The following is a 13,446-nucleotide window of genomic DNA, read 5'->3' on the forward strand; positions in this document are numbered from 1 at the left end:
TTGACTTAAAATTTTAGACAATAAGAGCTAACATATATAAAAAAAAATGAGTGTAACCACATGAAAATTCTAAAAATATAATAATACAAAAAAGATAAAGATAAAAAATAAAAATTGCATAATAATAAAGTTAAGCGATGGATATTAAATATAAGACAAGAATATTTGATTTAATAAATGACAAGAGGCTCTACAAAAACATTTGTGAGAATGAAAGAAACAGAGGAGAAAAGTTGGAAGAAAAACAAATAGGTAACCGTTAAATATGACATAATTAGTAATAAAAAATAAAAAAATGAAATTATAAATATAAATATTTAAAAATTTATATAATTGACTCCCATCAAAATTTGTATTATTATAATTATTAATAACTTCACGGGTTGGATTTGCATCAAATTAAACTCAAAACTTATTAGTAGCGACGGAAGGGAGGATGAGAGAAATAAAGAGGGTAAAATCAAGTGCTTAACAGGGACTGCAAGTCCAGCTCACTCTCCAGTGAGCATTAGTGCTGCTTGGACTGTCCCCTTTCCAAGTCTCTCTCTCTCTCTCTCTCTCTGTGTCTCTGTGGATGCCCAAGTCACAGCATCGCGAAGCAAGTTCCTCAATTTCTTCGCCGTTTTGATTCGCTTTTACAAATACGAATCACCGAACAGAGAATGGATCCCAACACAAAAACAAACAAACCCTACCATTTCCTTGCTTGCTAGGAATCCCCATTTCCAACGCCCATACGAATATGAATATATGGATATGATGATGATATATGCCATCATGCCCTAACCTCCTGATCTGCGACCCTCTTCGCCGGTAAAACCCACGACCCAAGAAGATGCAGAATTCCATCCATAACAAACCACGCCGCCGCCGTGACCCTCCGCCTCGACGCCGCTCCTGGTGCTGCTCCTTCGCCGTGCCACCGCGCAGCCCGGATAACCCTTTCTTCTCCCACCCCAAGCCCCCGCCGCCTCAAACCCTCCTCAAATCCGCTCCTTCCTTCCCCAACTCTCCCCAGACCCGCTTGGGCTTGGTGGGCCGGATCGACCGCCGCCGGATCCTCTCCCCCGGCCGGGTCTCCCCCATAGACTCCGACCCCACCTCAGATCCGGTCCCCGAAATCCCCGTTTCCGAACCCTCGCCGGCCGCCAATGCGAACGGGTTTTGGACGCTGGAGCGCTCGGAGAAGTCGCGGGGCCCGGAGGGTTCGGAGAGCTCGAGTGATGATGCTAGAGAGGACGGCGGCTTGGGAATCTTCGATGTGAGGCTGAGTTTGAAAGGGAAGAATGGGGGCTGTTTGGTGCTGGAGCTGAATTCGGAGGTTCTGAGTGCGAACAGTATGATTTTCGCCAAATTGATCGCGGATTGCCGGAAGGGTTCCAGCGGTTCGGCGGCAAATCTGTGTAGGATTGAGGTTCCTGAAGTGGAGAACTTGAATGTGTTCCGGGAGACCATTGAGCTGATGTTTGAAGAAGACATCACTAAGCGTTTGTTGAAGATGGGAGTTTATCGGTCAATCGACATGCTTGAGGTGATTATTTGGACTTGAAATTTTGGACCATTGAAATGCTTCAGCTTTGAAAATTCTTTAGATGTTTGGATTTGTGGATGCATTGGTTTATGGATTGATTAGTTTATACCATTCTTTAGCGCACGATTAAGGTACGAAGATTGAGGTGATCATACAGGCAGACATGTGGAGATTATGGTTCTTTTTGCACGCTAGAGTCCATAGCAGATGGGTTCTCTGTTCCACTAGGAACTACATTGAAAATTTAGGTCCATGCTTTTTCTTGGAAGACCTCAATGTGTTCTTGAAAATTATGGTTTTTTGGCCAGTTTTGTACAAGCTTATGATTGAATTCAAACTATTTTTGCTCTACCAATTGCTTCACAAATTTTTTTGATCTAGTGCCTTATTTTATTTCTTTATCAACTTTTTTGGGTTGGAAGGGAAATATAAAGAGGCTTTTGCTGTCTTGCTATTTCATTTTCCCCCCTCTTTTTTTTTATATTTTTCCCCAGTTCCAAATAACAAACAAAGTGTGGCCAAGTTTAGTGGAAGCTGTCAGAAAGAGGCAAAAAAGAAGACAAAGTAGATAATGCATAAAATTAGATAGTTGGATGGGTCATCGAAGGTAGGTAGGGAGTTGGTATTTGGATGGTTTCTTTAATTTTCTGTTTTGAACTGTTAGCTCATACTGGGAAAAAACTTTTTTTAATTTTTAAATGAGCAACGGTATCTCAGAAAAGTCACATTTAATCCATCCATCATCTTTTGAGTTGCTGAGGTGTTGGATTTTTATTTCTCATGGTTAAATTTTGTATTCGTGTCAAGTTTCTTATAATTCTTGTTTTTTAAAGTTGAAAAGTTGGGTGCTGTGTAAATTTTTATGGGAATCTACAGCTGGATTTAGTTGGCCTTGTGATGGGTATAGATGAATTGGTCCATTCTGCCCCTTCTCACAAATTTATTTAGCTAGCTGTTATGGCTGTGTTTATCTACAATCAATTGATTACCTATAGTCTTTCATTTTAGTTATTAACTTGACATAAGTAATGAGATTAAAGAAGATTGCTTTTTTTTTTTTTTTTAATTTTATCTCTTATTATGCTTCATTAGTGATTGCATCAAGTATCAAGGATATTGACTGGAGGATATTCAAGAACGATTGTAGTGTTGCAGTAATATAGGAAAAAATAATAAAATAAAAATTGAGGAAAGACAACAAATTTGAAGTAGGAAAGGATTGTGTTAGGCAAGGCGTTTTTAGGAAACTATCTTTAGGATAGTAATTTCCCCCACTAGATGCAAAGGTTAATGTAAATTCTAATCCCAGGATACAAAGCCTAACTAAGAAATCAAAATTGCACCTTTTGATCTCTTCTACCACCAAGAACTCAAACTCACCAATTGAAAGCAATAAGAGAGTAAAGAAAAGCGATGACAGTTATCAAAAGAAGAAAAAAGAGTTGTTTTCACTCATTTTTTGCACCCTGTTTGTCCAAATCTATTTATAGATTATTAAAGCCAATAGGCATGGAACTAAAGAACACAACCTTTTGAAAGATCATGTCCCTTTGAGAAAGGACTTATCATTTGGAAATGTCACAACTCTTCAATATAAAAAGACATGACTTTTGAAATTTGAAAGTATATATCTTTTTAAATTTAAACCAAAGGACATGCTTTTTCGTCTCATAACTACCACTTTCTTTAAATAAAGTAAAACAAAGAATAGATTGTAACATATATATATATATCATAAAACTATCAATGTTATTATTATTAGATAATATTAATATATATTTATATATAACAATCCCCCACTTATTATCTAATAATAATACTAGTAAAAGCAAAATAAAAAATAAAAAATAAAAAATAAAAAATACACAAACAGAAACTTGTTGGGTATTTGTATAACACATAACTAAAGGTGGCCAAGGCTTGAACCCTTAGAATGAATATGAATATAATATTCATATTCGTGTTATACATGAGTTCTTGATTCTACAACGACAATGCATTTCAATGTTCCTTGCGCTTTATCCTGGTTTAGCAAGTACTCTCGGATTTCACCAATAATCCTTTGAAAGCGGCCTCTCACTTTCTTACTTGCATTGGCAGTCTCATTAGGAGTGTCCACAATCGCTTTATCACAACACTTAAAGCTATGAGGACTATTAAGAATAGAGTTCAGCCTTCTTGTTATGGAAAAAACAAAAAGTGCATATAGCCAAACTTGAGACTTTAGAGGAATAGTACTTACACATGTGCATTTTACCCCCACTATTCCTTGAATATATTATGCACTGAAATGTAATCTCTGCGTTAACATTTTAAGGATAATTCTTGATTGGATTGCCTTTGAACTCTTATACACATGAATTTTCAGTAAGAATTGACATCCATTTGAAAGAGTAGGATTCAAATCTCTTTAAATTGGTGACAGTCCCATGTTCCTCATAGCTTTCAGAATTTTCTCACCTGACAAAGGTTTCGTAAGATGATCTGCGAGCATTCGATCTGTAGGAAGATACCCAACAAACACTTTACCTTTTTTAACAAGATTCCTTACATGATTGTATTTCATTGCAATATGTTTACTGTTGCCAGACATCCTCTTGTTCTTAGTATTATGAATTGCAGCTTGATTATCACAATATAAAGTAATAGGTCCTTTAGAAACCTCAATAAAACCAAAGGACATGCCTTTTCGTCTCATAACTACCACTTTCTTTAAATAAAGTAAAACAAAGAATAGATCATAATATATATATATATATATCATAAAACTATCAATGTAATTATTATTAGATAATATTAATATATATTTATATATAACATGTAGCTTATGCAATGTACTAGCAAACATGTGTGGTGTTTTACACTGGCAGTTCTGTGTTTTAATGACATTTTTGAGGGCTTTAAACTGTTGCCTTTTCGGGACACATACTAGCTACTTAGGATGCAATAATTCATTTTCATTATAGTCTAAGTTCATCTTGTGTTCTTTGAATTAATCCTAAGTTTTAGAGTTAGCCAAATACAAGAAGAAAAGTAATATAAAGAAGGCTGGTTTCAAGAAGGATAAGTAATCTAAAGAAGGGGAAAAAATGTGAGTAATATCCAAGCAAAACTTTTTTGAAGTTTGATAGTTTCAGGATGAAACCTGCACAAGACTTGGCATCTCATTATTATTACACTACCATTATTAGTTTAACTTTTGGCTAGTAAGTTATGTGTGCACATTATATTACATTTGAGTTTTCATGGTTGGAGAGTTCCTCTAAAGAATGTACCTTAGGTGCATGAAACCATCTGTCCAGTCAGTTGGACCATGATATCTCCTACATGTCAGTTGAGACCATATATTAGCCTTGCCTAGTTTTGAGCTATGGCATCTAGAATAAATGTCTCCAAAAAGCCACATGAACATGTTCATCTGCCTTATTTTGGTGTGGGGAACTTCCCCTTGTTGTGCCCTATGTTTGAACCATATATGACCAGTCCTCACTTGGTTGAAAAAGCTGTCCCAATTTTTATGGATTTTGACATCTGCTAGCATCTGCACACCAACAGATTTCAACAAGACTGTTCACTATTTACAGAAACTAGTGACCGTCCACACAAAACTTTCAAATGTTTACCACCATCTGTTGAGTGTTTATAGTCTCTTGCTGTGCAGCTAATACTCCAAACTATCAACTGGTTCCTCCATATGGTCTACCATTACGTTGAATGCAGACTACAATTCTCTCATTTACGCACTTAATTCACCCAAGTTACCTTGCTGTATCATTCTGTTCACTTTTGTGGCCATAATTCCACTCCTTCCCATGTCTCATGTGAGGCATTACATTGTCTATCCATCAATTTGAAGATGATCGGTAGTAGAGGGTTACTATTCTGACCTGATCATGTTGAACAATGTGGTCCGAAATCTCTTAGTAAATTAATTGTCTTTGTCTCGTATGATATCCTGGAGTAGTAAAGAGTATGTCACCACATTTTTTAGACATCAATTCAGCAACCATGTCTGCTTTACAAGCTCTAGAATGAACGTTGGTTCCTTCTAGAATTTATTGATTACCACCACGATCAATCTCACACCATCCAATTTTGGTGTGTCAACAATGAAATTAATTGAATCTGAGATTTCGGATCTCACTGAATAGAGAATTGTTGTAGCAAACTAGTTGTCTTTTTGCATGGTCTTATGTTGCCTTGCCTGTACATCAGACATAGCTATTGTGATCCTGCTAAGGTCCCCAGCTCCACCTCCCTAACCTATACATGCCCTATTGGTGGTGTTGTGGAAGTGTTGTTGGGGTCACCCACGACTTGATCAATCTATGACATGAAGTCCATAACCACCTTCCTTGAGACTTATGTTAGGGCTCAGGTTGGGAGTTAGCAACCTCTAGTGGTGTTACCAAGATTGGATTTTATTTACTTTTCCCTTGGACTTCTTGTTTCACCCAATTCAACTTCACTATGAAATCTCTAAACTCTGTCCCTTTGGAGTCTGTGTGTATTTAGGCTAATACTTACCCATCAAGGTCTTTGGAACCCAAGCTAACTAGAACAATTCACTTGAATGAGTTAGTGAATTACATATGCATTTTGTAGGTCGTAGTCAACTGTAACAGTCAATTCCCCCTTAGTCATCGAACTAGGTTGGTCAGCCAACCCCAAAGTTGACCTTTGTTTCGGTCAGCTGATGTGTCGTAGACACTACTTGTTGCATTTGACCTTCAATTTTCCTACCCCCAAATCAACCTTCTTGTTCCTCTAGGTCTCCTAAGTCAATCTTAGAGTTGACTTTTCGCTTACTTAATGGAGGTAAGCTACTCTCTGACTTGGTCAGCCGACTATTAACAATCATCCAGGTTCTCTGGCCTCCAAAGTTAATCTCATAGTCTATTGTCTTAGTCAACTTCTGTTTCCAAACACTACACAATTACCAACTTAGTGGGGACTTTAATTGATAGTGGTACCCCTAGTCACATTGTTAACTCAGGCACATCCCATGTCTAAGCCCAAACATTATTATAAGATACTTAACAGTTCCTTACATAACATATGATGCCCACTTATATTAGAACATAATCATTGTCCCAAAATAGAACAACTATATATCCCATTACAAAATCAAGAGGTAAAAGAAATAAAACTGGTCTTTTAAGAATTCCTTTCTTTTGTAGCTCCTCCACTTGTTCTCTTAAAAATAGTTAATGATATGCATGTAGACACAAATATGAACCCATTAAAAACACTCAGACAAGGCATGCGAGACAATTATGCACAACAAAACATGATGTCAGCCACAAATGTGCACAAAATGTATTTTTAGGTGCACCACTTAGATTCTACCTATGATGCCCGAAAATGTCTCGGGGGCATCATTTCGGTGTTTTCGAAACTTTTCCGTTTTTGAAACACCAAAAAATGTTTTTGGGCCATTTCCGCAATTTTGAAAACACTTCATGGCCTTTTTGTAATATTATGAAAATATTAGAAACTTAGAAACGCATTTCCATCCATGAAGAGGTTAGAGACGGAAAAATTTCGTCTCTAACTAGGTTAGAGATGGGACTTTTCCATTTCTAACTCCAAAATTTTAAATTTACTGTTTGTTTTTAAAAGTACGTAAATTTTTAAATTTATTGTTTGTATTATGTTTGATTTTTTTTAAATTTATTATTTGTTTTTAATTAGTAAGTCATGGTTCATGAATGATAGAACTTATGTTTCTGTTTGTTTGAATGCATTATGGAATTTATGTTTATTTTTTGATTGAATAACTATTTTTTATAATTTTCTAGATTAAAAATTATATTTACAAAAAAAACCCCTATATTTTTCTTATTTACGCTTTCCCTGTGTTTCCATTCTCTACTTTTTTGAAAAATGTCGTTTTCTCGTTTCCATTTGGTATTGTATCCGTTTCCCCTTTTTGTTTCTGTGTAACTTAGGATTCTAGCCATTCCATTTCCCTCTTATCCACCTTCCAGCTTACCAACAGATTACGCCCTCAGGGCATAAGTCAAGTGGTTGGGCCACGATAAGCTAGGATTCGTACCAGTAGGTCATGGGTTCGATTCCTTGCCCTGCGCAGTGAGCCAAAGCCTCCACTTGCGATTTACCTCATTTGCTGAAATTGAGAGCATGAGCGGCGGGAGATTGCGCAAGGGCGGTAATCCCAAGAGATTGCTTTCAGACTCTAAAGATCCTTCTCAGCCTATCAATGCACATGTTTTTAAACTCCTGCTCTTCCAACTATGACTTTCAGAACATTACTAAATCTTTTTCATGCATGCACGATATCTTTCACACATCTTTCCGCACACGAGTCATGTATTCTCAAATAATGCCGAATACATTATAAAGGATGCCACATAAAATTTTGGTGTGCGCCGTTCAACAAAGAAAGAAGCCTAGGTGTATTTTTACTAACTACCCAACATGGAAACAAGTAGGCTTCAAGGAACCCTCTTTAAACTAACAACCTTTCCTTTCTTTCCTCACTTTTTTTCTCCTTTACCTCTTTCTAGTCTGCAGCTCTCTTCCTCTTCTCTTACATATGAAGAGCCTTTTCCAAAAGTTCCAATTGAATCAGTCATGTGGCCTTTTTATAGCATTCTCTAAGCTGGTGAAGTAGGTGACTGTTTTACTGCCATGCATGCTGCCTCTTAGCAGCTGCTTGATGGCTTGCCCTCTCCTTGACATGGCTGATGACTCAGTTTAAGGAGACACCTAACTGCCTTCTAGAAGCTTCTTTCACTTTACATAATTTTTTGAGACTAATGATGAGATTTAAAATTTAATTTATCATGATAAATCAACTTTTAATCCTGCTTTCAGCAGTTTCTGGTGGCCCTTCTTGGCTATTTAAAAACCTTATCAAAACTTAACCAAAATCTACCAATTTGGGCATTTCTAGAATCCCCTCATGCAAGCAGCAACTTATCAAAAAACAGGGCAAAAACTCGCCCATTTAGTCTCCCTAAATTGCCCTCAAAGTCAACTCCTTACCTTAATTGTCATTGATTCCTAGTAATCAGAAATTTTTTAGCTTGAGTGAACAGTCAACATCAAAGTGGACCCTTGCTGTCCACTCTAGCAGATCATATTTAGTAGACAACCAATATCTAAGTCAACTCATTGTTGGCTGTTGGCATTAAAAGGTTACACTTCATCTCATTTTATTTATCCAACATGTACCCCTTGACAGGAACCTTGTGTATTACATGTCTGGCTTGCTCTACTGATGGACATAGGAAAATAGTTCTGTGTCCTTTTATTTTCAGCCAATCATAATTTTGGGACAGCCCATCGTGTCTAATTTTTGGCATATGGCAAGCCATCTTAAAGCCAATATCAGACATTGTGCCATCTGACACTTGTTGGACAAGACTTTGGTAGGTTGCAACTTGACTTCTGATGCCAGTTGTCGCAATTCAAAACATTGTCTTAGCCAAAAATCTCACACAATGCACACAATGTAAGTAGCTGAGGCACCGCAGAATTATGGGAAAAATCCTCTACACCTTTCTTAATCACCAAAGAAATAACGTGGGAAATGCATAACTTGCTGGGCACAATTACATGCCTGCATGCATATTACTAGCTGCTCAAAACTGCACCTGTAACCCTGTTTATAGACGTGGGTGTTGTGACAGTCATATGACTTGCAGTCGACAGCCCCAACTGCAAGAGGTTATCTGCAGTTGACATTGCTAACTGCCCTGGAACATTTTTTAGTGTTTGGGTGAATCAAATCCGTGTTTGAACAACCACCCACAACTATTAGCAACCATTGCAACTGATGGCACAGCCAATTGTTGGTGTGCCCCAAGGTTGTCTGCATACAACTATCTTTTCTGACTATACTTCTCCCAAGTCCTTAATGGGTTCACACCACCCCACATGATTTTGTTGCTATAGACTATATGTTTGAGTGCTTTGGTTCAACCTGCCAGGCTGCCACCAGTTAGTTTTAATCCAATTCAACTTGCCTAGTCATGCAAACTCTGTGTCATGCCTGCTGCACGCAAATGCCTGGGCTGTGTGTCACTTTGTTGCAGCTTGCGCACGACACTGGCACGTTCCAGCATGTGCTGCTAGTATGCCAATGAATGTGACCTTTGACCTGCTCACTGAGAGACATCCACATATTGAGGGACCATACAAGCTTAGGGGCTTTATTCACTATACTGATGCACATTGTCTTGAGTGTGCCTCCTTTGTGCATTGCTTCTGGCTTGTCTACCCTTTAGGTATGCCTACCTCATGCCTTCAGCGTGGAATGGGTGAAAGGTTTTTTGCCCATGTTTTGGTGCCGGGTTACATCATCATTGAATCTCCCCCCTGGGGAACCCATTTTTGGTGTAGTGAGTGAATCAGGAGTACTGCACCTAACGAACTTTCATGGTAACAGTCAATAGAGTTGAGGTGCTGGAGCCTGCAATATGGAGTAACTTCGGTAGTGGTCGAGGTGCTGTCTTTGCCAAGTTCTGTTATGGCGCAGGTCAATATGAGCATATGATGGTGCAATGTGCAGAGGAAATATTTAATGAGAACTGGATGTGTTTTGGAAATGATGGATGGGCATCACTAAAGAAAAAATATTAAGAACTGGGTGTATTTTGGAAACCATCAATGAAAATAAAGCAACAGAAAAATGTATTAATGTTTTCTTTACATGAAATTAGACAAGCTAATACTAGTCTGCAGAAGTAACTTCGTCCATATTAAGGTGCTAAAAGGACAACGTTGAGTTCAAAAAGAATATTTATTGTCTTGATTGAATAATGACATAACTTGAACGTACATGATGGATAGGCATATTTGCACAGAAGTGATGGGAGAACATACATTTTTGAGGCAACCCTAGCCAATTGGGGTTAGTCTTGTGTGCTGAATTATAGTCAAATAGCATTGAAAGGCACACTTTATCCAAGTAATCCATAAACCTGAGGAAGATCCAACCAAACAAAGGTTATTCCCAAAAACTTCACAAAGCCTGTCTTCTTTTTGAATGAGATCTAGGTAGAATGTTTTTGTCACTCTAATGATCAGTTGTATAATATTTTGTCTGCTAGCAAGGAAGGTAAAAGCTTATTTTCTACTGTTATCTGAAGTAGCCCAGGCCATTCCATGCATGTGGCCTACATTTCCCTATTTTTGTGAAGTTGTAAGCTTGTACTACCATTCATGTGTCCTGAGCTAGTGCCACGAAATCAGCATAAATTACATGAATGGTAAAGTTTGTAGTGCAACTCACTGGATTATCTGTGTTATGTGCAATAAAAATGAACAGATTATTTATTTGCTTAGGTAGTGTTTGTAAAATGAGTAAGATAAGGCTCTATCAAGATAACTTATCTGTAAAGTTTAAGATAAGTTATCCGGGGGGGATAGATAAATTTATCTTGAAAGTTCAAGATAAGAAGTCATGTGATTTCTTTCCAAAAAATTTAACAAACACAATGGAAAGTATTTTTGTCTGGGATGCTTTCCATATTTCACATTTTTCGGTCTATATCATGGTTAACAAATGCTACCTAAATGGACAGTCCACAAAAGCAAAATCATGCATCTTGTTGTATAATATGGACCATTGGGGTGAATGATGGTGGGATTCTTCTGTCATACCATCATTAGTTCAACTAAATGAATGATATTTGAAATCTTTCACCCAGTGTGCCCATGCAAGTGAGAGCTAATAAAAAGTAATACTTACATTGAAAACATGGAAGCAATTTAATATATGAAAACTTGCATCTTTTGTTACAATGATGAATAGGGTCTAAAATGCATCCATCTTGGTCAAGTACTAGGATGCATAATAATTGAAAGATAAGGTAAGGGAAAAAAAAACCCTCAACTGGAACCACTAATCAGGAAAAGGAAAAAGAAAGGAGTATTCTTAGGATTCATGTTCATGATGGATGTGATAAAACCCCTCATTTGTTCTGGTTTACAACGGGCTATGGAAAGATAAAAAGATGATATGCATAAGCAGAGTTAATCTGAAGTCCAAGAGATTTTTTTATGGGTATGTAGAAGAATTAGCTATTTGTAATTATCCTCTCTTTTCTTTTTTTGATATGGGTAGGATGCCTTTGGTTCCTGCTTTATATGCATCATATCATGGAAGAAAAAAGGGTGAGGGAGGAAGAATGGGATGCTGTAGAAACAAAAAAATCCTAAGAAAAACCTATTGTGTCTCAGCACTATTTTTTGCAAAAATGAGATCATATTTCACAAAGTTCATATAAGTTGAGAACCTAACATATCTTCTCTGGCTATATTTGTTCACTTGGTGATGATAAATTCATTTCATATGCAATGAAGCAAGCAAAGTTGTATGTATGTGACCTTAGCAGCTCTTAAAAGAAAAAAAGACGTGAACTGAGCAATTTAAATTCATGAAACTATTCATGGATGCTGAATGTATGCCTGTTTGTTTTTCCAGTTACAAGGTCTTATCATAATTAATCACAGCTTTTTTTTTTTTTTTTTCTTATAAATGCTAGGTATCTGCAGGAATCATGTTCACTAAGGGTGTGATGTCCTGTTTAAAATACCTTGAGGCAGTGCCTTGGAGTGAGGAAGAAGAGGAGAAACTAAGGAACCTGTTCAATAGGTTTAAGTTTGATGAAGAAACAACTCAAGACATCTTGGCCAGACTCTATCCACTGGACTCTGTAGATTCCCAGCAAATTTTGGCTAAAAGGTTGGTTTGGTCTATTACCAGTTGTACTGATACGAATGCAAGAAATGAGCTAAAGTCTTTAGTCAAGGGCCTCTTGTGCAAAAGTTCGATCTATGAGAAGAACTATCCAGACATCAACAAGGGGGATCTTTATGCTGTTTGCCAGTCTTGCCTGGGTTCACTGGTTAGACTGTTTGAGGAAGCCTCCACCTCAAATAGCTCTAGGAAATTTGTCAAACAAGAGACAGATAAGCCCTTAGTCGAGCGCATCTCAAAACAGGTTGACAATATCAACTGGCTCATGGAGCTCCTTCTTGATAAGCAAATGGCTGAGGACTTTGTTGATCTGTGGGCAGATCAGGGGGAGTTGTTAAAAATGCATGAGAAGGCATCCCCGATGGTTAGGTATGAGCTCAGCCGGGTTTCAGCTATGTTGTTCATTGCACTAGGGACCCGAAAACTGCAGTGCAAGTCAGAAACAAGATTGGCGCTACTTCAGGCCTGGTTTAATCCCATGCTACTGGACTTTGGTTGGCTACAAAGGTGCAGAAAGGGTCTGGATGTGAGGGCATTGGAGGAAGCCATGGGGCAGGCCCTGCTTACGCTTCCTCTGAAGCAGCAATACGGGCTTTTTATGGAATGGTTTCGGTGTTTTTCCAAGCAGGGTGCTGAATGCCCAAACCTGAGTAAAGCATTCCAGGTATGGTGGCGTCGATCGTTCCTGAGAGGCTCTGAAACTTATGCCGTTGAATCCAGGTGATTCAGTTGGATCAGTCACAGTTTCCCTCTTTTGTATTGTGGTGTAATCTTGCAGTAGTGTTGTTGTAGGTTTAAATGATTACTGGCACATGTGGAAGGAAATTAATAATGTAGAGAGAGAGAGACCACCAAGTAGCTATGTAGATTTGTTAAAAGAGCTCTTGTTAGTTAATGGCTTAACCGGTAGTAGTTGCAGTTGAAATATGTTCTTGGTTGTGATGCTCCAAGCAAACCCCATCTGCCTTTGCTTGCTTTGTTTGTGTGGCCCATCCCAGCTGGTGTGATTGTCCTTGGACTTTTTGATGGTAGAAAACAATCCATGGTTCCTTGGTGGGTCCCGTTCATTGTGCAAGTCTTAAAAAAAATTAGAGAATTACACTGATTACCCAGAGATTTCCCTTACTGGCAAAGAGTATTCTCATGTTTTATAAATGACAGCGACCACCTCTGTCGAAAAAAT

At 37.9% G+C, this 13,446-nt stretch overlaps 1 protein-coding gene across 1 annotated transcript; it reads left to right on the plus strand.

The window, feature by feature from the left end:
• Positions 1–454: 454 nt before the first annotated feature.
• On the plus strand, positions 455–13,205 carry LOC127800252 (BTB/POZ domain-containing protein At2g13690). Its single transcript, XM_052334762.1, has 2 exons — positions 455–1,531; positions 12,049–13,205. Exons 1-2 carry the CDS (start codon positions 836–838, stop codon positions 12,985–12,987), a joined length of 1,635 nt encoding a protein of 544 aa, XP_052190722.1. The 5' UTR covers positions 455–835; the 3' UTR covers positions 12,988–13,205.
• The last annotated feature ends 241 nt before the right edge of the window (positions 13,206–13,446 follow it).

Source organism: Diospyros lotus, chromosome 4 (assembly GCF_014633365.1).
Source record: "Diospyros lotus cultivar Yz01 chromosome 4, ASM1463336v1, whole genome shotgun sequence".
Lineage (NCBI taxonomy): Eukaryota > Viridiplantae > Streptophyta > Magnoliopsida > Ericales > Ebenaceae > Diospyros > Diospyros lotus.